Raw genomic sequence first — 27755 nt, forward strand, 5'->3', positions numbered from 1 at the left:
TTGCCCTCCTCTTCCTTTGCCCTCAACGACCAGCAACCTCGATTCGGATCTCCCTACTACTAAACCCTCTTCTTTCGATGCCCCTCCCTACTCCCATCTACTACGCAGACCAGCTCGCCACAGCTCTTGGCGTCAAGGAGGTCGGCTCCAAGGCTCACCTTCATCCAGACCGGAACGCTCGAAGAATCGCCGTCGTCCAAGCGAGGACCGAGAGAGATTTTCCTGGAATGTGACCAGACGAAGTAGACGTTTACATGGAAGGCTATCTTAAAGATAGGAACTTGGTGAGTTTCGCGTTTCGAAGCTTTCTGCAGAAGAGCCCGAGCTCACCTCTTCTCTCCTTCCTTCTTTTTTGTTCCCTTTCCTTTCCAGTTGGAAAAGATCGCCATGAATTCTGGTCCTCTGCGAGATGAGATCCTCGTCAGGACACTCCTTTTTCGGTTTTGATCTCGTATGTTCTGGCCTATCCTTGTGGACGTAGAGCTGTTAGAACTCTCGAGCTCACGTCTGAGTCCTCCCTCTCAACATCCCTTCGTTCAGACCGAGTTCGCTCTTCGATACCTTCCCAACCTCCTCGAAGCCTTCCGCTCTCCCATAACCGACCTTCTGCACAACCGATGGACTAGAATCCTCAGCCTCGTTTCGGCTCTCCCCATCTTCGGCGTCTTCATGAAGTCGAGCCATCCTTGCTCTCCTCGGTTTCCAGGAGGACGTGATGAAGAAGGTCGTCGTTCTCATGCCTGACCTGACCATCTTCATCAGTCGCTATCAAGTGAGCTTCTACATCTTCATCTTCCCTCTCCGCTTCAAGAGAACTGACCTCCTTCCTTCCACAGGGAACCCGTACCGACGCCATCAGAGGCTTCGAAGGAACTCCTCTTCTCCCTCGTCCTCGTCCAAGATCCTACCTCCCTCCCCAAAGCCGACGACTTCCCCGACCACTCAGGCTATTCTCAACCAGCAGCTCATCGGATGGCTCGGTGACACCTCAGACGAGTTCGCCAACAACAAGCGTCTCACTCCAAAGTGAAGGAACGGCTTACGCGGACATGTCGCTCAGCGTAACAGCAACGTTGATGTCCTTGACGACCTGGTTGAGACGGCTTCCGTCTTCGAAGGAATCGTCCGAGGAAGCGGTGGACAAGAGGAGTTGGTGGAGTTGGTGGAGGTGCGAGGTGGGAAAGAAACAGAAGAGGGTGGGATGTAGCGGGAAGGGGGACGAGCAGTTGCTGAGCTGTGGATGAGTGAGTCTAGAGATCTCTCTTGGAGTACTCGAGATATTTCTGATCGTTTAAGATACTCTCACAGTGTCGATCAGTCCGCTACTGCTCAGTTGGTACGTTTCTCGTTGAATCCTCGTTCGCTATCGGTCGCGTCGAGCTCACCTTTCTTTCTTCTTTCTCTTCTGCTTTCCCTTTTTTTGCGCAGATCACCAACGAGCGGATCGGAAGAATCACAAGCTGATCTGCCGCGCCTCGCCGTGGTAGAACAGCATCGCGCTCGATTTCGTCATCCGGAAAGCACAGGTTCGTGGCTCAGTGCTCTCTTTCTCTGAACTCTTCCTCTCTCTCCTTCCGCCACGTACTGACCTACCTCCTGACTCCTCTTTTGCTCGAACAGGACAAGGATTCGTTACCCGCCTCGTTCATAGACTAATCATATCTATGTATTCGCTTCTCATCCGTCCATTGAAAATCCCTTCCGAGAACCTCCTCAAGTTCGCTCCGCTGCCTTTCTCCTCCCTTCCCCCGCTGGTTTTTCAGCCAGATCGACAAAGATCGTTTACAAAGAAAGTATAACCGTTCACGTTTACGAGAGAAAAAAGCGAAAGGAAGGCAGCTAAGGAAAACAAAGCAAGAGCAAAAAAAAAAGCAGGACGAGAGGAAACGAAACGAGGTGACACGAGGGAAGAGAAGCAAAAGGGGTGACGCGAGGAAGCAAAGGAAAGGAAAGGAAAGGAAAGGAAAGGAAAGGAAGATGAAAAAAAAAAAATGCAGAAATAAGCTCAATAGTCAAGACGAAAACGAAAGGAGAAAAGGCAAACAAAGCAAGAAAGCGCAAAAAACACAACCGATCCGAATCCAACAACGTACGCGTCGAACTCGAACCCAATCAACCAACGCTTATCGTCGAACCCATCCTCCAAACCAACCCCCAGTCAACCTCCCTAGCAGTCCACTCCCTAACCCTCCCCCTTGATCAACCTCTCCTCCCCCTCCCGCACCCTCTGCTTCCCCAACGACCCCCTCCCCTCCCGCTCCGTCCTCCCGCACGATCACGGCATCTCCCAGCTCCTCCACGTCCAAGCCATCCACATCCACCTCCCCATCCTCTACGATGCCACCCCACCTCTCCCCACATCCAACGCCAACGCCAACCTCCAGTCCTGTCCTCCACCTCCTGATCCTCTCGTCCTCCTCCTCTGTTCGACTTCTTACTCGCTCACTGTCCCTCCTGACTTGGCCTCTGCCTTTCGTTCGAGCTCGAGAGGTTGTTTGTTCCGTGAGAGGACCGACGAGCGGTTGTTGTTCGGTTCCGGTTGGTGGGACGGGACGAAGCGGAGCCGTAGGAGGAGGAGGAGGACTGGGCGAAGGGTTTCCTGGACTTTGAAGGATGATCCCTCGGGGACGAGGTCGGGAGGGTTGGGTAGCAGTGGGAGTGGGAGAAGATTCCAGGCCGGGAGAGACGAAGACGAGGGCGAAGGAGGAAGCGGGTTCCGTGGTGGTGTCGAGGGGTGGGGACAAAAGGAGGGAAGAGGAAGAAGGTGGCACGAGTCGAGAGGAAGAAGGCGAAGGTCGACCTGAGGCGGGAGCTCCTCGTCCGCTCCATTCGATGGGGACGAGCTCGTGCGCGTCGGGTTCGGAACCTCCTCCTTCTTCGGTTTCGATGGCGGAGAGGAGTGAAGGAGTGATTGTTGGTGCGACGGTGGTTGCTGCTGCTGTTCCGGGACGAGGTCGGTTGTCGTCGAACGAGGAGGGCGACGAGCTTGAGGACGGAGATGTGTACGTCGAGGGACCTCCTTCTCCCTGGTCGAGGACGTTGACGAGAGGTATGTGCGACGAGGACGACGAGGTTGGATCCTCTCCTCGAAGAAGTGACTGGTCGACAGTCGAATCCTCCTCCTTCGCGATCTTGACGAGTTCTTGAAGGTCCAAACAGGCAGCGACGAGTTGTTCCCTCCCACTCCTTCCACCCCAAACACCAGCTCCGCCTCGACTCCCACTCCCACCCACAGGCAATTCCTCATCGCCGAAGAGCTGATCCTCATCCAGCATCGACTCGTCGTCGAAAACCCGGACGGACGACCCATCCAACGTCGCAGCTGCCGAGATCAACACATCCTGATCCACGACGCGACGAGACCTTCCTTCGTCCACTGCGACGCCGGTGGTAGTGGTGTAGGATGAGCCTTGAGAGGGAGGAGGTGTTCGAGCGGCGTGATCGATGTAGGAGTCGTTTTGGAGGGAGGAGGAAGGCGGGACGTCGGTTAGAACGGGAGGAACCGAAGGTCTGGACGAGTTGGAGAGGAAAGAAAGGTCAGTAATCTGAAAGAGGACCGCAAACTCTCTCTCTTGATGACGAAGAGCGTGCAAAAGAAAAGAGGAAACGAGCTCTCGACCAAACTCACCCTCTCCTCCTGCCCGCTTTCTGCTCCTTCACTCTCTCCTCCTCCTTCCTAGCAGCTTCCTTCCTAGCTCTCTCCATCTCCTTTCCCTTCCAGTAGCGATCCTCGAACTGCCAAGCTCGTTCCCTGCGCTCGTCGTAGGTGTGGGAGAGCCTGTTGAGAGGAGGAGGACGAGCGAGGAGGGGGACGGGACGATAATCATAGGTGTCGAGAAGGGGTGGGGAAGGCGAGTTGGGAGATCGAAGAGGAGGAACCTCATAGAACAGATAGGCAAGCGAGAACGGTGTGAGCTCTAAGTCGAGAAGAGAGCAGAGACCCGTTGTTGATCTCGGGAGAGGAGAGCTCAGAGTAGGAAGAGAAAGAACTCACCATAGTCCCAAACCCACCCATCGTCTTTGCATCCTCCCTCTGTCCTCTCAACCCTCCTGTGAGCCTCGAGAACCCACTGAGCGACGAACGAGGGAGGACGGGTCGTTTCTCGAACGTGAGCATGCTGCTGCTGCCTCCCGTCTTCCGGCTCGATGGGCCCGCTTCCTCCTCCTCCTCCTGCTCCTCCTGCTCGATCTGTTCTCCTGGGATCCTTGTCGGAGGCGATAGAAGAGGGTACGGACTTTCCTCTACGACCTCCGTGAGAGACGTGGAAGGAGGAGGAGGAGGAACGGGAGGAAGGATGTCTGGATCGTGAGCTCGTCCTGTTGAATCCGCTCGAGTTGCAGACGACGAGTGCTCTTGGATGAGAGGAGGAGGTGGAACTGAAGGTCGATAGGTACTCATTACTCTAGAGGTGATTAATGAGGGTGTTGTTGTGGGTGAAGGAGAAGGTGTAAGAAGGAAGGAACGAAGCGAGGATGGCTTGTCCTGAGCAATCGGTGCCTGATCGTCTTGTCCCTCCTAAAGCCCATTCAAAGTCGTTCGCTTCCTCCTTAGCTCGGATGAGCGAGAAGATGAGACGAACGGCTACGAGAGCATATCGAGAAGAAGCTGATCAAGCTCATGGTTGTTGAGAGAAAGGGGCATGCGAACGAGAAGGGAGGAGGGTTGAAAGTTGAGCTTCATGAATCGTTTCCTTCCTTCCTTCCAACGCCATCAACCCTCCCTCGCCTTCGATTCTACATGTCAGGACCCTCAGCCGTTCACTTCGCAGAGCTCATAGGTCTCACGGAAGGGATCGATGCTCCTCCTGCTAAAATCCTCTCGGCCGTAGAGATGCAGCCAGCTCGGGCGATGGTGAGCTTCGATTTCCCCTTCCCTCGCTTTGACTTTTCTTTCGCCTCGTCAGACCGTTTCTCTGACTTGGATTCCCGTTTGCTCTACATAGAACGACACACTCAACTACCTCTCCAGAGCTCAACGGATCGCCTTCTTTGTCAGTTCATCGATGAAAGTTTGAAGCTGAACGAGGTTGGCTGAGCATCTCCCTCTTCTGCATCCTCCAGGATAAACTCTCCGCCTTGTACCTCCCTTCTCTTCTTCGAACCTTCTCCTACATCACCCTGGACCCCTATCAGAACGAAGACGGACGTTGCGCGCTTTGGCTCTCGTGGGCTTGCAGAACTGCCGAGACCCCGTCGTTCGGTCGCCTCTTGAGAGATCACCCTGAGGAGGCTGGTTCTCTGTACTTGAGGATCGGTAGAGCTATAGCAGAGTTCCCTGAGTCGGGTTGGTCGGTAAGTCTGCTTAGTTTATCTTTCTGCTCGATTTCGTCCTTGATTCACTGCGAAGGCTGACCTCCCTCTCCTCTCCTTCTCCCTCTCACCCAGAACCCCTCCTCCCTCGAAATCCTGCAACGTCTCCTCTCCTACCTCGACGTCTTCACCTCCGAACTCGTCGCCAGTTTCCCGTCCGACTCCAAACTCCCCAACCTCGAACCCTCGTCCAAATCCAAACTCGTCGCTCTCCTCCCTCGCCTCAAATCCACGCGTACAGCCGCTGCTCACCAGCTCGTTATCCTCGACGCTATGGCCACCTTCACGCTCGATATTAAGCTGCTTAGGAGGAACAAGGTTATCGGAGGGAGGTATGCTGTTTGGACGAGTTGCGAGATCAAGAACAACCAGATGGGCGAGGCGCCGAACGTGAATCTGGAGTGTGAGAAGGGGGGGAGGGAGTTGAGGGCGTGTTCGAGGGCAAGTCGGCTTTGGTTGCTTGGTGTTTTTGTTTCGGATTGCGAGTAACTGACTGTTTCATTCTCGTTGTAGTGCGAAAACGTGCGGTACTGTTCGCAAGGTCCGATTTTCCCTTCTTTCGTTCTCGTTCCACGAGCGTACCGAACTGACTTTCTATCCTGCTGGTTGTATCCAGAACATCAACGGATCGATTGGAAGTATCACAAAGCTTCGTGCTTCAAGTCGAGCTGGTAGAAAACGGGGAGGCCGACGCGTCGAGTGAGTTCAACGCGCTCGCTTTCTGTCCTCGTTTCTGTCCCTGTCGAGACCGAGCTGAAACCCAACCTTGTGCTCCGTTTTAGCTTCTTTAACAAGGGACGTTTCAAGCCGAGACTCGCCGGGACCGTCCATGAGATCTCAGGCGGTTCCTTTGTCGCATCGAGTTCAGGTGAGCGTCGTTCCTCTTTCTCCTCTTTTCCTACACCGTGTTTTACTTCCCTTCTCTCGTCTCATCTCTCATCTCACCCTTCACTGACCAACTTCTACTTCGACTTCTCTTCGGTAGACTCTGACTATCGCATGGCAGAGCCTTGCCTTCCTTCGTCTGCACCGAAAAATCGAGAGTCTTGTTCGCTCGGAACAGAACCCAGTCGAACGATTTCCCTGCCGCTGCTTCTACTCAGCTGGCTTGAATGAATTCTCGACTGGCGGTCGGATCAACTCGTCGTCGCGTCTCTGCCTCCCCTCCCTCTCTCCCTCTTTCCTTTCTCCCCGACCTTCGTCCTCGTCTCCCTTCTCGCTAGACGTCTCAAGAGGGTTCGACCTGATCCATAAACAGACGGGCGAGCGTTCTGGCGGGAGACAGAAGCGAGCGTGAGTCTAGTGAGACGACGAGACCGCCCAGATGACGAGACGCTAGTAGTAACCGCATTTTTAATGTAATGTAAGGACGTAACGACGAGACTGAGGGACGAAGTTCGAAACGAAGCCGAGAGAAGTGGTAGGAAATCAACAGGGAGCAAGAGTTCGATGAAGGTCTGAGCAGAGTACGTAGATAGATGTTTGAGCAGGAGCCGAAAGTTTGAAGCGACGGGATCGAAACGAGGAAAGAAGATGGTCCGGGTTGTGAGACGAGGAAGTCCAAAACGCTGAGTACGAAAGGAGGAAACGGCTATGGAGTGAGAGAATGTTCGTGTACGAGGAGGGTGACAGGTTGGTGAGAGAGGTGAACGAAACGAAGTAAGAGGAGGTTCGAGAAGGAAAGGCGTAAGAAGTCCAGAGAAAACGATGTAGAAGAAGGTGTGGTAGGTATATAAGGGTGGGTGGGTGGGAGTAGATCGAGGCGTAGATCGAAGATGGTAGGCGTAGGGAGAAGGGAAGGGAGGAGAGGTGGTGGCGGTGAGGGAGAAGCGAGGCTCGACGTCGTCTCGAAGGCTCAAGTCTTCCGCAGGCTAGAAGACTGCCAGAATCCAAAACACTCGGACCAATCATTGCTATCATCTCCTCCCACCCTTCACAGCCCCCTTCCCACCACCCCCATGCTTCCCACCCTTCCCCCCCTCGTGACTCTTTTGATCTGCCGGATCATCCAAGAACCCTCCGACCTCCAACGCGTCCCTCGCACACTGTCCGATATGCTTGAACCGATCGGGACCGATGTGGGTCCCACCAAACCAGCGGGTGACGATCACTAGGACGTTGGTGACGTCCTGGGGGGGGTAGAAAAGGGGAGAGGGAGGAGAAGGGAGGGGGGGGGGAGGGTGAGATGGGAATCGAGAAGAGAAAAGAAGGTGTTTAAACGAAGGGAGACTCACGAGGATTTGAAGGAGATGCGCTATCCGAGATCCAGCTGCTGATTCTCCGTCGTCGTCGTTGTCTAAGGGTGTTCGAGCGAAGGAGGGGAAGAAGAAGGGAGTCAGCTTTGGGATTCGAGGCGAGAAGATTGAAGAGCGAGTGTTGAAAGGAATGGAGCGTTCAAGGGAACAGAGCCATGTCGACGAGAGCGTGAGACGAAAAAGGGAGAGAAGCGGAAAAGAAAAAAACGAGAAACGCGCCGAGTCGAACTGACCTTGAATCATCCCCCCTCCCGCTCCCTTCACCCGATAAGCATGAATGATCGGATGCGAAGCCTTCCCGACCTTCTTGTCCTCCAACAGATGATTCAGTATTATTGGAATCTGAAGCAAAGCCCAACAACCAGAGAAACGCGGAAACGATCAGCTCGAGACGCGTCTTTCCCTCCCCTTCGTTTCTCTCTCGCGAAACTCACCATCCCCACATCCTCAACCCTCACACTCCTCCCCACAAACACACTTTTCCTATCCACAATCGGCTCCGATACAAAGATCTCCACTCCCTCTGGTAGCTCCGTTGCGATTTCCAGGGTCGGAGGGATTCGAGTGGGAGGGTCGTGGCGACGCGCTGAGCCTTCGGAAGAGGAGGGAGGGTGGGGGTGATTTTCCGAGCGCAAGAGGGAGGATTCCTGATGGGAGAGAAGGTTGTGGGTGTACCATTGCTGTGGGCAAAAGAGAAGAGGTGAGGTGAGTGGGAACGAGCGAAGGGAGGGAGGAAATTAAAGAGGAAGGACGTGACGAACCTGGCAGATGTTCCGGACATGTTCGAGACCTTCCCAGACGGCTACTTCGCCTGAAGCGAAGGGGATCCCGTCCCCGTCGGGTGGCGGGATGGAGAAGTAGGTGCGGAGGATGCGACCAACTGCAACGAACGAGGACGAAGGGAGGTGAGCTCGAGCTTTCCTTCGTTCGCTTCGCTCGCCGCTTCGTTTCAAGCTCATTTCAAGAGATTAAAGTTGCTTACAAAGTCCCGAATCAACCCCGAAATCCCCAACGTACCGATCCAGCAACTGCAGCTGAGGCGGACTCTCTGATTCTGGATAGCCAGGGGGAATCGTGACGAGCACCGACACCTTCACGTCTTCGTTCTCTGGTAGCCTGCCCAACAACGTCAAGAATCAGCTTCCGTTCCTATCATATAACTCCGCTCTCTTCTCTTCCGAGCTTCTTCTAGAGGGCACGACGCTCGGACTCACGGCAAAACAGCCTCGTACCTCAACTTCCCACTCCCTTCGCCGGGTCCTCGTCCTTCAGGATTCGGTTGCGCATTAGCAGCTGAAGAAGCAAACTCGGTAGGATCGTGGAGTCGGAAAACGTCGTCGCCGTAGATGGAAAGGAGAGCTTCGAGTTCGAGGGAGGTGGAGAGGAGGGAGGGGGAGTCTAGAGAACGGGAAAGGAAGGAGAAGGAGGAAGGTGAGCTCGCTCGAGTTCTTGGATACGTCTGCTCTTTGACGAAGAGAGTTGGAGTTTTTGGGGGCTTACCTGATAGGGATTCAATGAACGCTTGAAAATCTGTTGTTGTCGAAGAGGCGAGAGGGGTGTTGAACATCTGGACGAGACGGAGTCGATGATGGAAGTTGGGAGTTCAACGAGGGGAAGGGATCGATTGCGAGCTCTCGTTCTCGGAGTTTTCCCTCAAGGAAAAAGTAGAAATTCAAAGAGAGAAAGCACATATGTAGAATATCATCCCAACCCAATCAAAAAAGCAGCATCAACCTCAAAAGTACAAAGATACAACACGCACCACCAACACCCGCGTTCAGCCCTCCGCCTCAGCCCTGAATCGCCTCCCCTCCCCTCCTCCCAGCACTAGACAAACACCCCTCCACCACTCCCAAGAGATGAGAGTTCTCCAAAGCAGCTGCTACTCGTTCCTTGTCGTTCAGTTGTTTGTTGACTGCCAACAGCCCAACGAGAGGAGGGTGAGCTTGCGAGCTCGCGTGAACGAAGGGAAACGAGGAGGGCAGGATGGGACGACTTACCAGCGTTTTCAGACTGATGAGTCCCAGCTTTAACTTTGATATCGACCTTGTACCTCTCGGGCAAGGAGCGAAGAAGTCGGACTCGGAGGGAGAGGCCTGAACGAAGTTCCAAACGAAACGAAGGTGAGCTTCGTTCTCCTTCCCTCCCTCTCCCTCCTTTCCCCTCTCTCTCTCTCTTCCCTTCCTCCTTCTTCCCAGCACACGCTAGCACACTCACCTATAAGCGTCGCCATCGAACAATGCGGAATGGTCGGTGTGAACTCGACGAGAACGTGGTTCTTTGAGAGCGTGATCTGAGCGGCCGAGACGACGGCGAGTTGTTCGAGCGTTAGAGGGTGTTCTGGGTCCGTTATTGAACGGAGGAGATCTGCGTGGCGAGACGATGGGAGGGTGGTTGAGAGCAAGAGCGAGGTATACGAGGAAACGAAGACGAGAAGAACGAGAAGAACGAAACGAAGAGTCAGTCAGCAACCTCCCGACCTCTCTTCCTCTTCCCTCTCTATAAGAACGAACCATAAACCTCCTCCTCATCAATCTCCTCCTCCTCTTCTTCTTCCTCCTCTTCCCGATCTTCATCTCCCTCACTGCTCTGTCCAGGACTGCACGGACTCGCTGGACTCTTTGCGAAGTCTGCATCGACGAGCTGGATCCCTTCCTCGGCCCAGAGATCCTGAACGGTCACGCCTGCTTTGGTAGACTTGATCTTGTTGGCTCGAGCTGTAGAGGAAGGGAGGGAAGGAGGGAGGTGGACGATGGGGTTGGCGTTGTCTAGGGAGGGCATGGCTGAAAGAAGGGGTCGGCGGGTGGGTGGTGGTTTGGAGGGAAGGAGAGGTGGAGGAGGACGGAGAGAGGCAGGGGAGAGCGGAGTCAGATTTTGGAAGGATATTTGGAAAGAAATGCATAGGAGAAGGTGGCGATAAGATCATGAGAGTAGATGAGCTCGGAATCAAATAATATATATGGCAGGAAAGAGAGAGACTCATCTCGAACGAGGCGAACGTCGCTCCCAACTCTCATCTTCCTCCCTCCACCTCCCCTTCCATCTTCAGCAGCATGGTCAGTTCGACATACACGCAGACACCACCTTCGCGTCAGCCAGACTGACTCCTTTCGTTCCATTCTCGCTCTCAAGTCCGTCCAATTCGTAGTCGACAAAGACGCAGACCAAGGTGAGCTCGACACTTCCTTCCCTTCCCTCTTTCCTTCCCTCTTCCCTCTTCCCTTCAGCCCCTTTCCCAGGTTTTACCAAGATCTAGACATCTGCTCCTCTACAACGACCTCCAGAGATCTCAGCTTTGAATCTCCTTTCGCGTTCGCGTCTCGCTGACCTCTTCGCTCTCCTTCCTTTCAGCCCACGACGATGCCATCTGGGGAGTGAAATGGACGACGAAGGATCAGATCGTTTCGGTTGGGTTGGATGGAGCTTTGAAGGTTTGGTGAGTCGTCTTTTCGTAAGGTGCTTTGGGGTGGGTTGCAACGGAGGAGAGAGGAGGAGAAGGGAGGAGGAGAAGGAGAGGTCAGCTTCGATCTCGAAGACGAGACTTCATCTCTCTTTCGAGCTTGGAGTCGAAGGGGTTCGAATCCAGGAGCATACATCTCAGTCTGCTCCAAAGACGCTCTCGAGCCACTCTTTAAGCTGGAAAAATCTCTCCCGAAAGCTCGCTCCTTCTCCTCTTCCTGCTGCTCTCTTCTCGAAGCTCACCCTCCTCCCTCCTCGCAGGGACTCTCACGGCGCTCTCGTGCACTCGCCGACTGCTCACCCGCTCGGAATCACCTCCCTCTCCATCTCCCCTTTAGCGAACCGTTCGCTCTCCAACTCGATCGACGGAACAACCCTCCTCCACTCCCTCGCTACAGGTCAACTCCTCGGAACCCATCAGTCCTTCCTTAAAACCTCGTCCTCGGCGACGGCCTCGAGCTGGACGGTAGCGATCCATCCGGAAGAGAAGATTTTCGCGAGTTCCGGAGCGGGAGGGAAGGTCGTGCTGAGGGAGGCGAGGGTCCAGGGAGATGAAGGGTTCGAAGCGGAAGCCGTCGGGTGGGGAGAGGAGAAGAGGGTGTTGGAGACCGGGAGGGATAAGTTTGGGATGGATTTGAAGTATGTGAGTGTCTACGTTTTCCTTACCGTCTTCCTATCTCGATTCGAAGGGGGGAGAACAAGACGGGAGACCGCTGACTTTGTGTTTCGTCCTTCGTCGCGTTCGTTCCTCCAAAGTCTCCCGACGGTCGTCACCTCGCCCTCTCCAGCGACACCGGATCCATCTTCATCTTTGACGTCGAAGCCGGTTCCCTCGTAGCTACCTACGCTACCCACTCTGTATGCGTGAGAGCGTTGTCTTGGTCGCCTGATGGACAGGTTCGTCGCTCCTCTTTCCTCTCTCTCTTTCCGTCCACTCACTCACCTCCCTTCCTCCCACCAGTTCCTCTTCTCCGGCTCCGACGACAAATCCATCATCCTCCACGACGTCCGCTCCTCCTCCTCCTCCCTATCCTCCAGCAAAATATCCTCCGGCGTCTCCACCCTCACAGGCCACACTTCCTGGATCCTCTCCCTCGCCACCTCGCCCTCGGACGGTCGTCTCCTCGCTTCTACCTCCGCCGACAAGACCATCAAGCTCTGGGATGTCCGGGCCGGAGGGGCCGGAGGACAGAAGGGTGGATGCGTGGGCACGTTCCAGGAAGCGGAGGGCGCGAGTTGGGGAGTGGATTGGAGGCCGCTCGAGTGCGATCAGAGGGAGGTCGGGAAGAGGTTCGTGAGTGGGGGGGAGGAGAAGGTGGTTAGGTGAGTTGCTTTTTGAGCTGAGGTTGGGTGGGGGCGAGGAGGGAGGGGGAGGGAGATTTGAGCTGACTTCTTTTTTTTTTTTTTTTTTTTTTCCGGTTTGGAACAGGTTCTGGAGGGCTGCGGGAGCTGCTTGATCTTTCGGAGTGCTATCTACGATGGATCTTGTCTTATCTACTTGAGAGAGAAGATGGAGAGAGAACGAGGAAGCGTCGAAAGCGGAAAGTCGAGCTGAAGTCGAGACGCGTCTTCGTCGTCTTCCTTTCCCTTTGCCCAAACAGACCTCGTCTCTCGTCGAACATTCCACGAAGAGCTGGAAAAGCTCGAAATCGGGTTCCCTCCCAGCTGAGACGGTGCTTCTTCAGAAGGAGATAGAAGTTCGGGTCCTGCTCCTCGTTTCGCTGTTCGCTCTCGCTTGCATTCCTCCCACTTTCTTCCGTCCTAGTACAACTGATGATACAGATCGTGCCGCTGAGTAAATTACGTGAAAGTCTATGGGTGATGCGAAAGAAAACAGAAAGGGCGACTATTCAACGATGCTCAGAGCGATCGCCGTCAAAGCTGAAAGGAGGACGAAGAAGAGCGGGAGGGGGGAAAAGGTCAGCGTTTGCCAAGGGGGGTTCTTTAGGGGAGACATAGACAAAATATACTTTCCTGTCGTCGAGATTATCATGAATATGTACTGAAGCAAAAGGAATCTGTGAGTGTCAGGACGGAAGAAGAGAGAAAGGGGAGAAAGAGAGGAGTCAGCAAGAGCGCGTCGGGGAGACGGAATGGAGACGAACGCTGCAACCACATCGCATCGTCCACCGGGAGCGACGAGCTGGGTGACTACGAGCTGATTGATAGCTGCTGGGGTTCCGCTCTGTTGAAAGCAGATGAGAAAAGAGGGCGTGAGTCGAAGAGCGAGACGCATCGGGAGACGAGGACGAGAGACGAGCACTTACGAGCAGCATGGCGACGAAGTTGAGAACTGTAAGAGAAGGACGTAAAGCAGAGTGGAAAGATTGGGTTTGAATGTCAATGGAAGAAGAGAAGCGAGGGCGTGAGTCGAAGGTGGGAGAAAGAGACGAGAACGAGACTGACTCTTCGACTCCGGTGGGTAGAAACTAGTCGAGAGTCCCGTAACGAATAGAACTCCTACGACAGGTAGGATGACCATCTTGACGACCGTCATCGCCTAAAGGGGACAAGGCAGGAACAGGAAAGGAAACGAGTCAGCGAGGGTCCTGGACGACACGATGAGAACGAGTCAACGTTTTGACGCACGATGATCGCGCCGATGGGCAGCTTCGAGAACGGTTTGGGAATCTCAATTCTCGCGAAAGAGGCTCCGAGAAGGATGGTAGCTGAAGGAAGAAGAAAAGGAAAGGCGTTGAGAAACGAACAGGTCAGCTCGAGTCGTCCTTCGACGACACTTCCCCCAGCTCTTGGGAAGGAACCGCAAATAGAAAGCCAAAACGCACATCCAGGCACACACATATCCCCCACAAACGTCGCCGTATCCTGAATGAATGCCAACGGCGGTCTCCCATCCGGAGCGAGCCTGATCCGCGTCCCACTCCATCCTGGCACGTCCGGAACGAACAAGGCCTTGAGCGGCGAGACGAGGGAAAAGATGATAGCGAGCACGAGTGTTCCAGTGATGGGAGTGCAGAGGGAGAGGAGAATGGCTTTGAGAGCATGAAGAATGGTGATTCCCAAGGACTGAGGTTCCGTCGGAAGGTCGAGATCCTCCTCCTCGTCGGGGTTGGATCCGTGAGGAGAGGCAGCTCTCGAAGGGTTGGCTGAAGGAGGAGGAGGTGGTAGACGTTCTTTGTGAGAGTGGGAGTGAGGGTGATTTCGGAAGGATTGGAGGACTCGTCGAGTGACGGTGGAGCCGTTGGAGGGAGGGAGGTAGGAGGAGGTCCGTTCGAGGACGGAATCGACCGTTGCTGCCGAGGCCGTGCGAGTGAGTCGATCCATGGCTGCGAGTTGTTGTTGACCCGAACTAGCTCGTCTTGATTTGTGCATTGGTTGGAGTTCAATGGGTTCGACGGGTCCTGCTTCCTCCGACTCCTCGCTCCTAGCCGCGTCCGACGACTTCGACACCTCTCCCGCCACTATCACCCCCTTGGGCCCCTTTACCGGTGACTCCACCACCGTCGAAGCCTCCTCCAGCTCCCGACCTCCATCTGAGGCGCCCAGAGGGTTCTTCCTTCCCATCTTCTCGTTGATCCACCGTCGTCGTCGACTCCATTTCGCCCTCAACGTCTCGGGAGGTCCCTCCTCCGATTCGTCGAGGAAATCCCAACCGCAGACTCGGTAGAGTCCGGTGAAAAAGGTGAGGTTGTACGCCAGAATGAAGACGGCGACGTATCCTGGAAGTAGCGGCGAGCAAGATCAGCGAGCGATTTCGGAAGGAAGAGGAGACGAGATGTTGCTCACCTGTTCCCAGAGCTGGATCTGTAGCTGGATCGAAGGGAGCAGCAGCAGCGACTGACTGAACGATTGCTGTAGGAAGATTTCCCCAATTCGAGAGAGCTCCCTAGAACGGACGGAGATAAGATTAGCGAACGAGACCAAAACATCCTCGACGCGTTCAGGACCGAGATCGAGCATCCAAGATCGACAGAATAGACTCACCATGATCAAGATCCCCCACTGGAACTCCCTCGGTACGAAGAAGAACTCCCGAATGAGGAACGCTAAGAACAGACCCTGGGGAAGATAAGGAAAAACAAAAGGGCATTAGAGTTCCTTCGGGAAGTCCACCGAAGCAGGAGGAACTCGACCTGACCAGCTCTTCTCCCTCTTGAAGGATTGATAGGGGGGTGGTGATGAAGAGGGAGAGGGTCGAGATAGCTGTGGTAAGGAAAGAGCTGGACGTACGAGAACTTCGTAGAAGAAGGCGGTGAGCAGAAGAGGTCCTATCGAGCTGACGTTGTCCGAGTTGAAGGACGGTAAAATCGAGGCCCAAACTAGAGCGGGTAAAGCGAGGTTCTGTAGGAGGTGAAGAGTGAGAGGAGGTCAGCTCTAGTTGATCTGATCTCGATTCTGGGGCGGGGAGAGAAGGAGAGATGGACGAGGGCGTGTCGGCCTTTTCCTCTCGTCGACCTCGTGAGCTTCCAGCTTCCTTCCCTCTTCCTTCCCTCCCCTTCACGCGGTCGTTAGAACCGTGCGGAGGAAGTTTACTGACCATGGTGACCTATAAGAGAAGATTGAAGAGGTTCAAAAAGGTCAGCGAGGGCCAAAGGAACGAAGAGAAAGATAGAAGAGAGAAAGGAAGGAAGGTCGAGCTCACCTGGCTGAAACCTCTGGATGCCGCTAAAGGGAACAAACCGACCTTTGTTAAGGTGAAACCAGCAAGGGTAACTAAAGCGATCTTCAATAATGGTACCCTGGTTTCGTTTCGATGAAAAAGCGACCAGGAAGGAAGGTGGAACGAGGAGAAAAGCGAGAGAGAGAGGAGAGAGAACCAAACAAGTCAGTTCCTCCTGCAGGTCAGAAAGAGAAACGCTGAACTCACATAGCAGTCCATATCAGAGCACCGACGGACGGCATGCTAGCGAATAAGTTTGAGGTGAGGAGAGGGAAGCGAAGGAGAGAAGGGAGGTTGAACGTTGAAGGTCAAGTCACAATCGAAGCCCTCCAGACGGGCGCTTCCTCGAAGCTCGAAGCGCCGCCGGGGGGTCGAGAAGCCTCAAGAAGAGTCCCTTTATCGGCAGTTTGGATTTGGGGTTTCTGAGGTCATCTTGGTCGTGGTTGGGGGAGAGATGGAGGTGGTTCGTCGAGATTGAGATTTCGTCTCGAAAAAGGCCTTCTCCGAGATGTCGACATGAGCTCGCGGTTTTTTGATTGAGCTGCTACCGAGCTGGCCGAGAGGTCTGCTACGCTCTCGGGGATATAGAGGATCCGAAGAGAGTCAGGCATATGCGAAGCTCAACAGGTAGGAGACGGCTCGGAAGGAGGTGTTGTCTCGTCGCGTTTCTTCCTCGTCGAGCGACGCGTCCGTCTCCCTTTCTTCCTCCCTCTCTCTTCTCTGCTCAGCCTAGTCTCTTCGCCGTCTCCCTCCACTTCGCAGAGTCTCGATCAAGAACCTCATCATCAACCCTTTCAACGCGTATCGAACCGAAACAAGGGAGAAGAGAAAGCAAGGGTAGATGGATCGTTTGTATCGAACCGAATCGAGGTAGGGTTGGATTGTGTAGTGAAAAAAATGGGTGGAGAGAGCAGCAGAGGCCGACGAAAAAAGGTTGTGGAGTGGGGTCGAAAAAGTGAAAGGGACCAGAGAAAGAAACGAAAAGGGGCAAGCGAGCAAAGAGAAGAAACGAAGGAGAGTACGTCTATTCCTCGGCGGCGGGAGCTGCGAAAGAGAAGGAAAGAAGGAGAAGACGACGGAGGAAAGGACGAAGGTCAGTTCGAGTTCAATCGGGATTGACGAAGGGAGATGGAGGGGAGAAGGGTGAGACGGAAACGAAGACTCACCAGGAGCAGCAGCGGGAGCAGCCTCCTCCTCCTTGGGAGCCTCAGCCTTCGACTCGGACTCCTGCATGTCGGAGGTCCTGTGTTGATCGCATCCGAAACAGAGGAGAGAAGGTCAGCTTCGAGTTCAAGTCGAGTAGACGAAAGGAAAAAGAGAAGGAACGAACCAGAGGGTCAGGTTATCACGGAGCAGCTGCATGATCAACGTCGAGTCCTTGTAGCTCTCCTCGGACAGGGTGTCGAGCTCAGCGATGGCATCGTCGAAAGCCTGCTTGGCGAGGTGGCAAGCTCGATCGGCTGGAGGGAGAAAGGAAGGAACGAACGAGGAGAGGAGACGGTCAGCAAGTCGTCTCGTCCCTCTCCTTCCTTTTCGAAGCTCAAGAGATGAAAGAAAGCGAGACTCACGAGAGTTGAGGATCTCGTAGTAGAAGACGGAGAAGTTGAGGGCGAGTCCAAGTCGGATGGGGTGGGTAGGAGGAAGCTCGGTGACGGCGACGTCGGAGGCGGCCTTGTAAGCCTCGAGGGACTTGTCGGCGGAATCCTTACGCTTGTCTCCAGTGGCGAACTCGGCGAGGTATCGGTGGTAGTCTCCCATCCTGAACAGAGAAAAAAAAAAAAAAGGGAGGAGAGCGAGGTCAGCGAAGGGAGAGATAGGCGAAGCGGGGAAGAGGAGGAGGAGGAGGGATGAGGAGCTGGACCAACATCTTGTGGTAGAAGACCTTGGACTCTCCGGAGGCAGCGGAAGGGATGAGGTGCTTGTCGAGAACCTGAGAAGCACAGAAACAGAATAAAAGAGAAGGAGAGAGGGAGAGAGTCAGCGAACCTGGTCGGTTGTTGTTTGACCATCGACACTTCAGCCCTCGAAGGGAACAGAGTTCGAAGAGAACGAAAAGAGAAGACGCACCTCGAGGATATCCTCACAGATCTTGGCCAACTCGGACTCGATCTTCTCCCTGTAACCCTTGATCATGGTGACCTGAGTCTCGTTTCCCTTGGACTCCTCCTTCTGCTCGATGGAGGAGACGATTCGCCACGAAGCTCGTCGAGCTCCAATGACGTTCTTGTAGGCGACGGAGAGGAGGTTTCGCTCCTCGACGGTGAGCTCCTGATCCGAGGAAGCCACTCGCTTCATGTTCTCGACCATCTCTGCGAAAACGAAAGAGAACGAGGGAGGAAGGTCAGCGAAAGGAAGGAAGGAGACGTGAGATGGGCGGAGTCGCTCTTGAACTCGTTCCTTCTCGAAGGAAGAGGGTTGAAGATAAGCAAAAGAAGGAGGTTGAACGTACCCTCGTATCGCTCAGCCTGCTCAGCGAGCTTGGCGAGGTAGACGGAATCTTCACGGGTGTCGGTCATTCTGTGGGAAGGAAGGGAAGAAGGAAAGGAAGGACAGGGAAAAAAGGGTCAGCGACGTTGGATCGTTCACACGAGTTCCCAAACCTCGAGCTGAACGAGAAAAGTGGCAGATGGGAGCTTCTCCTCGCCAGCAAGCTCGAGCCAGCCTCCTTCTAGAGCTTCACGACAAGGATGTGAAGGTGGAAGGCGGAAGGGAGGAGCTCTAGCGTGAAAGGTGGGCGGGCACAGGGGCGAGGGCAGAGGGTTGGGCTCGTCTCCTCCTCCCCCACCCCTCCCCTTCCCTTCCCTTCCTCCCTATAGAACGCCTCAACTCCTCCACTGGGCTCCTCCTATACAGCATGCTCCTCCTGAGCTCCAGCGATATATATCAAAGAGTGGTTGTAGCTCGAGAGGCGAAGGAGGGAGGGCAGCTCGATGTGTGCTGGTTGTTCCACGAGAGGGAAGGGCTTTTGCGATGGGGGGGAGTCGAGGGCTGAAGAAGAAAGACTCACGTTGAGGTAGAACTAAAACAACGAAGAGGAAAGAAGTAGAAAGAGTCAGTAAAGATCATCTCCTAGCATCTTGCGAGCTCAGAACGAAGGAGGTGGGAGGAAGCAGAGGCAGGAACAACGCGAGATGGAAGGGAGGGCAAGAGAGAGCACACTCTTTCGAGCCTCCTCCTCCTCCTCGAAGCTCTGAAGCTCTCGTCTTGTCGAAGAAGGATAGGGACAGAGTGAACACTCACAGGGAAGGGGGAAGGGGAAGTGGAGATTGGAGGTTTGTTGGTTTGGGGAGGGAGTTGGGGGTTGGGGGTTGGGAGGGAAGAGGTGAAGCTCTCTCTTGAGAGAGCGAGAGTGGGCTTAGGGTTGCTGCGGGATCGAAGGAAAATGGTTGTTGTTGTGGGTGTCTTGGTTGTTTACCTTTCTGACCGAGAGATACGTAGCGTAGAAAGTGGGTCTGGGTCTACTCCTCAAAAAGAACTGCAGCCTTGGAGCCGAAGAACAACCCATCGTCCTCCCTTGTTAAACCTCTCTGTTGCTCTCTTCTGCTTCACTTGACACTTCTTCTCTTTCCTCGTGAACTCTGCATATCGCCGACGGACGCCTCTCTCTCGTTCCGACACCGTTTTTTTTTGCAAGAAAAAGAACGGCCCATCAAATTCACAACGGGAAAGCTTGAGTCTCGTCCCGTTTCCGACGACGCGTTTGATTCCGCTCCCCTCTGTTCGGCAGCGGCCTGAAACTTCACGAACGAGTGACAACGGAGTCAGTTCAGTCATGCCTCTGAGTACTTTCGGGAAGGAAGGGGGAAAAAAAACGAAAGGAGAAGCGAAGAGAGGAAGAGAAAGCGAACTCACACCTTCTCGACGACGGACGCTGGTCTTGAGCCCTACTTTGTTTGGGCAATAGTAATGTCAGTGTTCCCATCAACTAAAATTCCGTGGCTGTAGTTTCCATTTGGGAGGTGTAGGAAGTGGGAGGTCGGAGGATTCGATGACTCTTGAGACGCGTCGAGAAAAACGGCCCTTCGCTGCAAGCTCCTTCTCCCAGCTCTCGTGCGAAAGGAACAACTGATCTCAATTCCTTCCCGACCAAGACGCTTCGGGGTCTTACACCTGCTCTCAACTTTCTATTAGGCTGGTAGGAGGACGCGCAGGATGGAGGCAGAGAGAGCGATGCGGGTTGCCAGGAGAGGCGTAGGAAGAAATTTACCCGCCAAGCTCTCAGATACACACAACCGAGGTAATGTCTACAAGATCCCCACATGAAGCCACGAGAAAATCCATCGAGTCAACGCTCTCACGGCGAAAGAACGAGCTCACCTTTCGAACCGTCAACTCGAGTTCCTCCCTTCCTCCCTCCGTCCTCTTCCCTTCTCCTCCGCCCCCTTCGCTCGAGCATGGGAGACTCGTTCAACTCCCACGGGGTCCCTCTCATCCCTCCAGCCTACGATCCCTCTCGGAATCCTCGTAAATCCGACGACTCGGAAGAGGAACCTCACGACCTCGTTCGTCCTTCCCATCTCCTTCCCTTCTCCCTCTCCTCGCTCGTCACTCCTAGGCTGACCTCTCTCTCTTCTCTCTCCCCTTCTCCCTTCTGCAGCCCTTCCTCCTACCCCTCTCTCACTCCCATCCTCTTCTCTCTTCTTCGAATCCATCGTGGGATGTGGACGCTTTCCTTCTCTCTCGACTTCACACTCCTCTCGACGAGCTTCGAACGGATTTGAGATCTTACCTCGCCGTACTCAAGGAGGAACTCGTTCAGCTCATCAACGAGGATTATACAGAGTTTATCTCGCTAGGGACGGGGCTGAGAGGGGAAGGGAAGAGGTTGGAGAGCGTGGTGGGACCGTTGGTTGAGCTGAAAGGAGACGTTGAGGTCAGTCGATCGAAGGAGGGAAGGAGGGGTCGAGTTGAGCTCGAGTCGCTGACGGTTTTGCCTTCATCTTCCGCTCTCGTCGGGCTCTGGTGGATGATATACAGGTCATTCGATCATCTCTGGTCTCGAACGAGCAAGCGGTAGAAGCCAAGCTGGAAGAACGAGCGACGCTTCGTGACGAGAAGGTGAGCTCGACCTTCCCTTCCCCTTCCCTTGATTTCCCTCCCTCCCTCCTCTTCCTCGTTACTCATTGCGTCTTCTCATTACCTCCTATCGACCCTCTAGACCCTCCTCCAACTTCTTCTCAGCTTGACCGACTCTCTCACTCGAACCGAAACTCTGCTCGACATCCCTCCGGCTTCCTCCTCCAACCCATCCACCTCCAACTCGTCTTCAACTAAACCAGCAGCCTCCTCGTTCGGAGCTCTCTCGACTTCGGTGGAAGGAGGGGAGAAACTGGTAGCTAGGGTGGCAGCAGAGTACACGAGGGTGCTGTATCTGGCGGAGAAGGCTAGGGCTGACGGGTGTGCCATCGTCGGAGAGGTCGAGTGGGTGAGTCGGATTCGTTCTCCGTCGTCTCTGAGAGCTGCTGCCTCTCTCATACGGCTCACACACACAAAGCAGGAGCTGACTGAAACTCTGATCTTGTCGTTGCACGCAGAGAATCGAGCGCATTCGAAACACTCTCAATCGAGACCTCGACCATCTCTTTTCGGAGACGCTCGCGTCCCTCACAGGAGGGCATTCGAACTCTGCAGCTCAGGACAAGGTGCGGGAGACTCTTCTCGAGTGCTTGAAGACTTACCAGCTTGTCGAGGGATGGAGGGACGCCGAGGATCTGTTCAGGAGGGAGCTCGTTCGACCGTTCGTCAGGAAGGTGAGCCTCGATTCTTCCCTTCCTCTCGTGTCTCGTTTCGTCGGGCTAACTTTGCGTCTTCACTCTCTTGCAGATCATCTCCGCCGACCTCCTGCTCTCGCCCCTCTCCCCATCGATCCCTCAAACTCCCTATCTTTCTCTTACCGCCAACCCTCTCTCACCAGGCGTTCCTCAAACTCCAACTCCCTTCACTCCCTCGACCGCTTCCAACCCTTCCAACCCTTTCGACTCCATGCACCTAGTCTCTTCAACCCAACCACCACCACCTTCCGCTTCCGCAGCCCTCCTTGCCTACGATCACATCAAAGGCGACGATTCAGCTCTCGCTGTGGTCTACAACCGACTGCTGAGAGAAGTCGAGTCGGGAGAGTGCAAGATCGTCCTCGACGTGGCCGAGAAGCTTCGTCGGTCGGGAGGAGGAGATCGGGAGGGCGAAGGAGGAGAGGGAGAGGCGAGTGGAGGAGAGAAGCAGAGGTTCGAGTTCTTTGGGAATGTGGTTTGGAAGGAGATCGGAGAGAGGTTGATGGACGAGTTGGGATCTGTGATCTTTGCGGCTGGACGACCGGCCGAACTGCATCAGGTTCGTTCTTCCTTTCTCTTCCTTTGACCTCACGAGCTTCGAAACTGATTTTTGATTCGTTTTCTCATCGGTCGTCAACAGCACTACACCCTCACCCACGCCTTCTTCACCCATCTCGAATCCATCGCTCCCTCGCTCGACTCAGTCCTCGCCATGCGAGATCATCAGACCTACAAGACGTTCGAGAAACGATGGCAGCTGCCTGTTTACTTCCAGTTGAGGTGGAAGGAGATTGTGACGGGGCTGGAGGAGGCCATGGCTGGAGCTGAGAGGGAGAAGGAGAGGAACGGAGGAGTCGAGGGCGTTGGTGAGTTCAAGTCACGCTCTTTCTCATCACGAGTCCTTTCTTGCTGACTCTCCCACCTCTTTGATTGTGCTCTCATAGGCAAAGACGGGTTCCATCTGCCTCAGACGACGGCGGTTTTCGCTGCGATTCAGAACTGCTGGGCTCCTGGAACCTTCATCCCCGAGCTGGCTCATCGATTCTGGAGGTTGAACCTTCAGGTGAGCCTCGTCTTCTTCCCGACCATTCTCTTCTCGATCGGTTATTGATCCCTCTTCTGATCCTCTCGTGTCAAACCAGATCTTGAGTCGTTATCGAACCTGGCTCGAGAGCATCCTTCCCGTTCCCGAGGCCCCTGCTTCCGTCGCCGAACGAGTGAGTTCAGCTTCCCTTCCTCCTTTCCCTCCCGCTCTAGCTGACTCACCTCTCTCTTATCAACTCATCAGATCGCCTCAGCATCCGCTGCATCGAGTCGTCCAGGAGCGGCAGGAGCTGCCTCAGGTCGTTCGACTCCCGTCCCAGAAACGACCACGACCGATCCAGCAGTCATCGCCGCCGAGGATCTCAAGCTCAAGCATGCCACCCTCGTTATCGCCGACGTCAAGCAGCTCGAGAGGAGGATGCTAGACCTTTGGAACAAGGAGATCGAGGGCATCTTCGCTTCGGTCGACGTCCCAGAAGAAGGACTCGAGGCTGAAGGTTCGTCGACGCGCCTCGTCCTTCTTCTCTTCACTCCCTCGATCCCCTTCGCTAACTCTCTCCCTCTTCTTCCATCTTCCCATCCAGCCATCCTCTCCACCTCCCTTTCCTCCCTCTCTTCCTTCATCCCCTCTCTCTCTACTCAAATCATCTCCATCCTCACTCGTCGCTGCTCGGAATCGTTCCGTCTCGTTCGATCCGTCGCCTCTCAGTACAGGAACGTCACCACCAAACGAGAACCCAAGGAGGCAAGTTACTTCGTCGCTGGGATCCTCAAGCCTGTTCGGACGTACTTCGCTGTCGGTGGAGGGCTGGGAGAAGTGGTCAAGGAGGATTTCGGAGAGGCCTGGAGTGCAGAGGTGTTCGAGGCTGTTGCTGGGAGGTGAGTCTTTCCCTGCCTCTGCTCGACTCGTTTAAGGAACGACCGCTGACCTCGCTCTCCCTTCGATACAGCTACGCCTCCGTCCTCATCTCCGTTCGAAAATCGGACGAATCCCTTCGCAAGATTCGAAAGTCTCGCAAAACGCCCTTCTCGCTGTTTGGAGGATCGTCAGCTGGAAGCAAGGCTGCCAGTGAAGAAGCCAAGGACGAGGACAACATCAAGCTGCAGATATTGTTGGATGTGGAAGGGTTGAGGAAGGATGCGGAGTCGATGGGCGTGAAGGTGAAGGAGAGCAAGGCGTGGGTCGAGTTGAAGGGAGTCGTGTTGGGAGACGGTGAGTCCTTTCCGCTTTTCGGCGTTAGCTCATTGCGGGATAAATGCTGACTTTGTTTCTGGTTTTGTTCTTGTGGTGTTCGGTAGGGGATTCGAGCGTCGCTTAAGGAGTGGGGTCTTCGACGCGTCGAGCTGTTGAGCTTCTTCTTCTCTGTCTCCTTCCCTTTTTCAGTCTTTCCCTTCTTTGTTCGCCTCGCCTTTCTTTCATACCCTTTCGTAGACTGATATATCCTATGCCTCTCTCCCTTTGTGTCTGCTCGATCTGTGCTCAGAGACGTTCTGTTTCTCAAACTGTGGTTCGCTTATGACTCCCCGGATTCCACTGGCCTGCTTGTCTCGATCTCCGACGGCACTGTGTGAGCTTGAGGTGTTTGGAAGGTGGACCAGGACTGAGAAGAAGGGGAGAGGCGCGTCGTTCGCACCCTCCTCCTCGAAAGGAACCCTTTCTCGTCGAAGCTCCGAACACGCTATCAACCACGACACCGATTCCTCCCCTCGTTGCGACGAGCTTTGCTCCGTTTGCTCTTTTCCTCTGAACGATTATCGACGGCAGCAAATGGAGTCCGCTAGGTCCTCGAGCTTGGCCGAGCTCGTTCCTCCCTCCCTGCTCCCTCTCTCCTTCACCTTCCCTCCAAACCATCACCGCAACCCCTCCTCCTCTTTCCAACTCACCGGATGGACGAATTTCTCTCCGCCATCCGAGCCAAACCAGGATGGCCTCTCAAGGTTCTCGACGAGGATCGAAATCTGTGTGAGAAGTGGGTAAAGGAAGGGAAGCTCGAGGAGGAGCTGGGTTTGGAGAGAGAGATCATCGATTCAGCCATAAGGTGAGCTCGTAACTCCCTCTGCTCTCTTTCCATACTAGAGTACTTACGCTAAAACGTGTCCTCTTGGGTGCTTTGAACTAGGGATCTCAAACACGAAGCCAGGAAGATCATCACCTTCGACTCGATCTCCCTTCTGATGGAGGAGAAGGACGCTCCCGTCGACACTGCAGACTGGGAAGCCATTGAGAAGGATGTTCAAGACGCTCTTGAGGAAGCAAATAAGCTCATTCAGACACCTGAGCTTGGCGATGTCTGTGGTGTGAGAGTAGCGGACGGGATGGTTCCAAAGTCCCTTCATCGAGTGGTGAGCTTCGACCTCTTCCTCCCTCCCTCGATCTCGAAGCTCACCCTTGCTCGTATGCCTCCCTTTCAGCTCGAGGAAGGACTCGATAACTTCGCTCGGGAGTCCGTCGTACCTGACTATCATCCGAAGTCAGACGGGAAGGTCCTGGATATCATTCATCCGTCCCTGTGTTCGTTCAGCACCTCCGTCTGAGTCGAACCGAGCTCACCCTTCTCCACCTCCTCCAGACCCCTACGTTCACGGATCAACTCCTCTCTCAGAAGAGCAAGCTCCCAAAGGAGAAGGATTCGACACCACGGTCACTCTCCAGCACTCTCATCCCTACGGAGACGAACCTGAACCCGTCGAGCACTCGAGGTGAGCTCGAAGATCCCCTCCCCTCTCTCGCCCGAGATTTCTCTTCTGACTCCGCTTCTCGCCCTCCTAGCAAATTCGCCTGGCTTCCCTCGATCTTCCGAGTCTCTCCTTCCGGCGACTCGACCCGAATCATCTCCTACATCAACAACCTCGGCCCTCGATCTTCACACCCGTCCCTCTACAAAGCCATCGAACACCTGTTCACCATCGCTCTCCCCATGATCCAACAATCCCTCGACGAAAAGCTCGAACTCGTCGATACTCCCTCCTTCCAGAGATGGGAAGAACGAGCCAGTACGACGGGAGATAATTGGACGGGGAAGGAGGGGCAGAAGCTGAGCGAGTGGAGAGCTCTCTTGATGGAGCAGAAGAGACAGGAGAGGGAGGACCGGAAGTTTGCTAGGAAGGTTTCGGAGTTTCAGCCGAGTGAAAAAGGGTTGAGAGGTCCGCTGGATTTGAAAGGGAAGGATTTGAAGGTTATTGTCAAGGTGAGTTTGGGTTGGGAAAGGAGAACGATTCTTCTCTTCTCGTCGAGGGCGCACTTCTCGTCTCCTCTCTTCCCTTACAGGTCGCCGAATATCATCTCAAACCCGGACAGGGCTACTCGGGGTCTTGGCACATCGAAGGAGCTGTTCGTTCACTTCCTCTGTCTCGATCCTATCGCCCTCAACCCGACCTCACTCTGCGTTTCTCACGCCTCCTCCTCAGCCCCACGAGATGATCGCCTCTTCTTTCATCTACTACTACTCCACCTCGAAGGAAATAGAGGACGACGGTCTCGCTCTTCGACGAGTCCGTCTCGACGTCGACCCTCCGAACGAGGAGGAAAACCACGGAGTAAGTCTCCTCTTTTCTCTCTTCTCGCTTCGACCCCGCTGAACGGATCTTCCTTGCTCCCTTCACCTCACAGGATCAATTCTCGACCTACCTCTACGACGACGACGGAAACTCCATCGACGAGGACAGGAGCAGCGCTCCTTCGGATGCGCCAAACTAGTCCGTCCTCTCCTCTTCTCTTCATCTCTTCAAGACGCTCACTCTCCGTCTCCCCTTCCTTTTCTTCATCAGCGACTTCCCGAGCGACTGGGGATCTGACTTCGACCCTTACTCGTTCCCTGGGGCTGTTCGACTCGGAGTCGTCCCTACTACTGGAATCGAGGATGCGAAGGGAGGAACAGGGAGGCTGCTCTCCTTTCCGAACTGGATTCAGGTGAGTCGGCTCTCTTTTCTCGAATCGAAACAGCTCGATACTGACACACACGCTCTTGAGCGTTTCCTTGTAGCATCAAGTCAAAGGTCTTCGTCGAACGATCACCGACCCGCCTTCTGAGCTTCCCATCGCAAAGAGGAAGATCGTCAGTCGCTCCTCTCTCCCATCTCTTTTCCTTTGTCTCCTGTCCTACCCAACTCTCGCTTTATCATCTTTCCGTCGTCTATCAGCTCTGCTTCTTTATCGTCCGAGAAGATCGAGATGAATCAAACCCCGATACCATCTCCGTTCCAGGAATCACGTTCGTCGACGCGTCTCCTCTCCCTCCCTCCTTTTGTCGTTCCCAGCCGAACGCTGACCTCCTTCCCGCTTCTTCGCAGCTACTCCTGCCTCACTTCCCTCCCCCCGGTTATCACAACTTCCCAAATCCCTCCACAACAGTACTCCTACACTTTCCCCTCCACCCACTTCTGGCTTTCGAGAGCGTTCGAACGAACCCTCAACCCCAGCCCCAGCTCCCGAACCGAAGGTCAAGCGTCAACTCGAACGTTGCCGATGGAGATCTTCCTGAAGATCTTCGCCGGAGCAGGGATCGGGATGGGGAGGGAGGAAGCGGAGAGGGTGAGGAGGGAGGTGATGCTGGACCGAGGAATGTTGGGAAGGAAGGAAGGTCAGGCTTGGGAGGGGGAATTCGGGTAAGTAGAGTGAGGATGAGGATAGAGAGGAGTCCAGAGCAGGGGAGCTGACCAGACCTGGGTTCGGTTTGTTCTTGGTCGGTGGGAGGAACAGGTTGTGCGAGCACTGAAAGGGAGAGATAATTTGTGAGTGTTTGGATATATCGAGGTAAAGAATGTGTGGACTGACGAGGTTTCTTTCTCCTATTTCTCCTAGTTCTTGCATGTTTCGACTGGATTCAAGGGCGAGGAGGAGAGTCGACGCGTCGTTCCAGTAAGTGTTTGTTCGGCCCTCTCCTTCTTCCGTTTCGAGCTGCTTGCGCTCCGGGAGATCGTGACTGACTTTGATTCCGCTTCTCACTCTTCGCTTCAGAGGTTGTCGACAACCAGATCGAGAAGAGAACGAGTTCGGGTGAGTTCGCGACTCATTCCCCTCACCTTTCTTCCTCGTCTCCTTCGATCTTTCAGAGACTGAGACGCGTTTTCGGTCTCTATCTCCTTTCTTTCACTCCTCAGGTTCTCATTGTATCCTGAAACGCGTCGATTTCATGCCTGTTTCGCTGGTTTGTTCCTCGACGTTCCTTTCCTCCCCGCAGTGCTTCGACGGCCGGCACGCCTCTTCTCGGTTCTCTGATAGACTGGACGATGAGCGAGTACAGTACACTCCACGAAGCTTCTGGAGGTACAGATCTTCTTCTCTGAGATCTCTAC

General features: G+C 54.6%; 11 protein-coding genes across 11 annotated transcripts; 5 read left to right on the forward strand and 6 right to left on the reverse strand.

Moving 5' to 3' along the window:
- The first annotated feature begins 25 nt into the window (after window positions 1-25).
- BDY24DRAFT_442940 (uncharacterized protein) lies at window positions 26-1678 on the forward strand. Its single transcript, XM_076644724.1, has 6 exons — window positions 26-284; window positions 373-451; window positions 541-639; window positions 707-772; window positions 837-1336; window positions 1429-1678. Exons 2-5 carry the CDS (start codon window positions 410-412, stop codon window positions 1242-1244), a joined length of 615 nt encoding a protein of 204 aa, XP_076494750.1. The 5' UTR covers window positions 26-284; window positions 373-409; the 3' UTR covers window positions 1245-1336; window positions 1429-1678.
- Window positions 1679-1759: 81 nt separating this feature from the next.
- Window positions 1760-4620, reverse strand: BDY24DRAFT_371247 (uncharacterized protein; the record flags this gene model as incomplete). Its single annotated transcript, XM_076638149.1, has 4 exons — window positions 1760-1839; window positions 2447-3571; window positions 3995-4249; window positions 4581-4620. 4 exons carry the CDS (start codon window positions 4618-4620, stop codon window positions 1760-1762), a joined length of 1500 nt encoding a protein of 499 aa, XP_076494751.1.
- A 118-nt stretch (window positions 4621-4738) lies between these two features.
- BDY24DRAFT_416828 (uncharacterized protein) lies at window positions 4739-5985 on the forward strand (the record flags this gene model as incomplete). Its single annotated transcript, XM_076643634.1, has 6 exons — window positions 4739-4852; window positions 4944-4991; window positions 5062-5292; window positions 5386-5713; window positions 5824-5832; window positions 5927-5985. 6 exons carry the CDS (start codon window positions 4739-4741, stop codon window positions 5983-5985), a joined length of 789 nt encoding a protein of 262 aa, XP_076494752.1.
- A 1241-nt stretch (window positions 5986-7226) lies between these two features.
- BDY24DRAFT_425126 (IMPACT family protein) lies at window positions 7227-9160 on the reverse strand (the record flags this gene model as incomplete). Its single annotated transcript, XM_076644029.1, has 8 exons — window positions 9066-9160; window positions 8780-8963; window positions 8548-8681; window positions 8327-8445; window positions 8000-8245; window positions 7799-7907; window positions 7545-7606; window positions 7227-7439 (listed from the first exon to the last, which is right to left on the reverse strand). The coding sequence occupies exons 1-8, from the start codon at window positions 9130-9132 to the stop codon at window positions 7227-7229; spliced, it is 1134 nt and encodes a 377-aa protein (XP_076494753.1). The 5' UTR covers window positions 9133-9160.
- A 76-nt stretch (window positions 9161-9236) lies between these two features.
- On the reverse strand, window positions 9237-10579 carry CIA2 (iron-sulfur cluster assembly protein CIA2). Its single transcript, XM_076641293.1, has 4 exons — window positions 10079-10579; window positions 9783-9932; window positions 9566-9661; window positions 9237-9480 (listed from the first exon to the last, which is right to left on the reverse strand). The coding sequence occupies exons 1-4, from the start codon at window positions 10344-10346 to the stop codon at window positions 9356-9358; spliced, it is 639 nt and encodes a 212-aa protein (XP_076494754.1). The 5' UTR covers window positions 10347-10579; the 3' UTR covers window positions 9237-9355.
- On the forward strand, window positions 10580-12561 carry BDY24DRAFT_395407 (WD40 repeat domain-containing protein). Its single transcript, XM_076641294.1, has 7 exons — window positions 10580-10621; window positions 10698-10734; window positions 10917-11001; window positions 11286-11667; window positions 11781-11921; window positions 11986-12347; window positions 12454-12561. Exons 1-7 carry the CDS (start codon window positions 10619-10621, stop codon window positions 12479-12481), a joined length of 1038 nt encoding a protein of 345 aa, XP_076494755.1. The 5' UTR covers window positions 10580-10618; the 3' UTR covers window positions 12482-12561.
- Window positions 12562-12870: 309 nt separating this feature from the next.
- BDY24DRAFT_342723 (auxin efflux carrier) lies at window positions 12871-15723 on the reverse strand (the record flags this gene model as incomplete). Its single annotated transcript, XM_076637496.1, has 10 exons — window positions 12871-13209; window positions 13292-13317; window positions 13431-13524; window positions 13614-13693; window positions 13811-14402; window positions 14487-14704; window positions 14772-14867; window positions 14966-15044; window positions 15216-15326; window positions 15628-15723. Coding segments are annotated over 10 exons (1731 nt in total), but the record flags the coding sequence as incomplete, so codon positions are not given.
- A 407-nt stretch (window positions 15724-16130) lies between these two features.
- BDY24DRAFT_126947 (uncharacterized protein) lies at window positions 16131-16968 on the reverse strand. The gene has a single exon (XM_076635968.1). The coding sequence runs from the start codon at window positions 16876-16878 to the stop codon at window positions 16375-16377; it is 504 nt and encodes a 167-aa protein (XP_076494757.1). The 5' UTR covers window positions 16879-16968; the 3' UTR covers window positions 16131-16374.
- BDY24DRAFT_342608 (14-3-3 family protein) lies at window positions 16936-18161 on the reverse strand (the record flags this gene model as incomplete). The annotated part of the gene is made up of 5 exons (XM_076637491.1): window positions 16936-17105; window positions 17214-17404; window positions 17511-17575; window positions 17713-17954; window positions 18095-18161. 5 exons carry the CDS (start codon window positions 18159-18161, stop codon window positions 16936-16938), a joined length of 735 nt encoding a protein of 244 aa, XP_076494758.1.
- A 2081-nt stretch (window positions 18162-20242) lies between these two features.
- On the forward strand, window positions 20243-23723 carry BDY24DRAFT_342642 (COG2 family protein; the record flags this gene model as incomplete). The annotated part of the gene is made up of 11 exons (XM_076637493.1): window positions 20243-20518; window positions 20623-20703; window positions 20804-21070; window positions 21180-21395; window positions 21469-21975; window positions 22057-22282; window positions 22367-22479; window positions 22559-22637; window positions 22715-22957; window positions 23045-23339; window positions 23411-23723. Coding segments are annotated over 11 exons (2616 nt in total), but the record flags the coding sequence as incomplete, so codon positions are not given.
- A 376-nt stretch (window positions 23724-24099) lies between these two features.
- On the forward strand, window positions 24100-27608 carry BDY24DRAFT_395433 (uncharacterized protein). The gene is made up of 16 exons (XM_076641295.1): window positions 24100-24499; window positions 24581-24803; window positions 24873-24972; window positions 25031-25160; window positions 25231-25648; window positions 25729-25791; window positions 25869-25997; window positions 26071-26156; window positions 26229-26370; window positions 26444-26515; window positions 26601-26671; window positions 26751-27065; window positions 27160-27191; window positions 27262-27318; window positions 27418-27456; window positions 27561-27608. The coding sequence occupies exons 1-13, from the start codon at window positions 24348-24350 to the stop codon at window positions 27173-27175; spliced, it is 1917 nt and encodes a 638-aa protein (XP_076494760.1). The 5' UTR covers window positions 24100-24347; the 3' UTR covers window positions 27176-27191; window positions 27262-27318; window positions 27418-27456; window positions 27561-27608.
- The last annotated feature ends 147 nt before the right edge of the window (window positions 27609-27755 follow it).

The sequence above is a fragment of the Mrakia frigida genome, assembly GCF_051309035.1.
Source record: "Mrakia frigida strain ATCC 22029 unplaced genomic scaffold BDY24scaffold_24, whole genome shotgun sequence".
Taxonomy (NCBI): domain Eukaryota; kingdom Fungi; phylum Basidiomycota; class Tremellomycetes; order Cystofilobasidiales; family Mrakiaceae; genus Mrakia; species Mrakia frigida.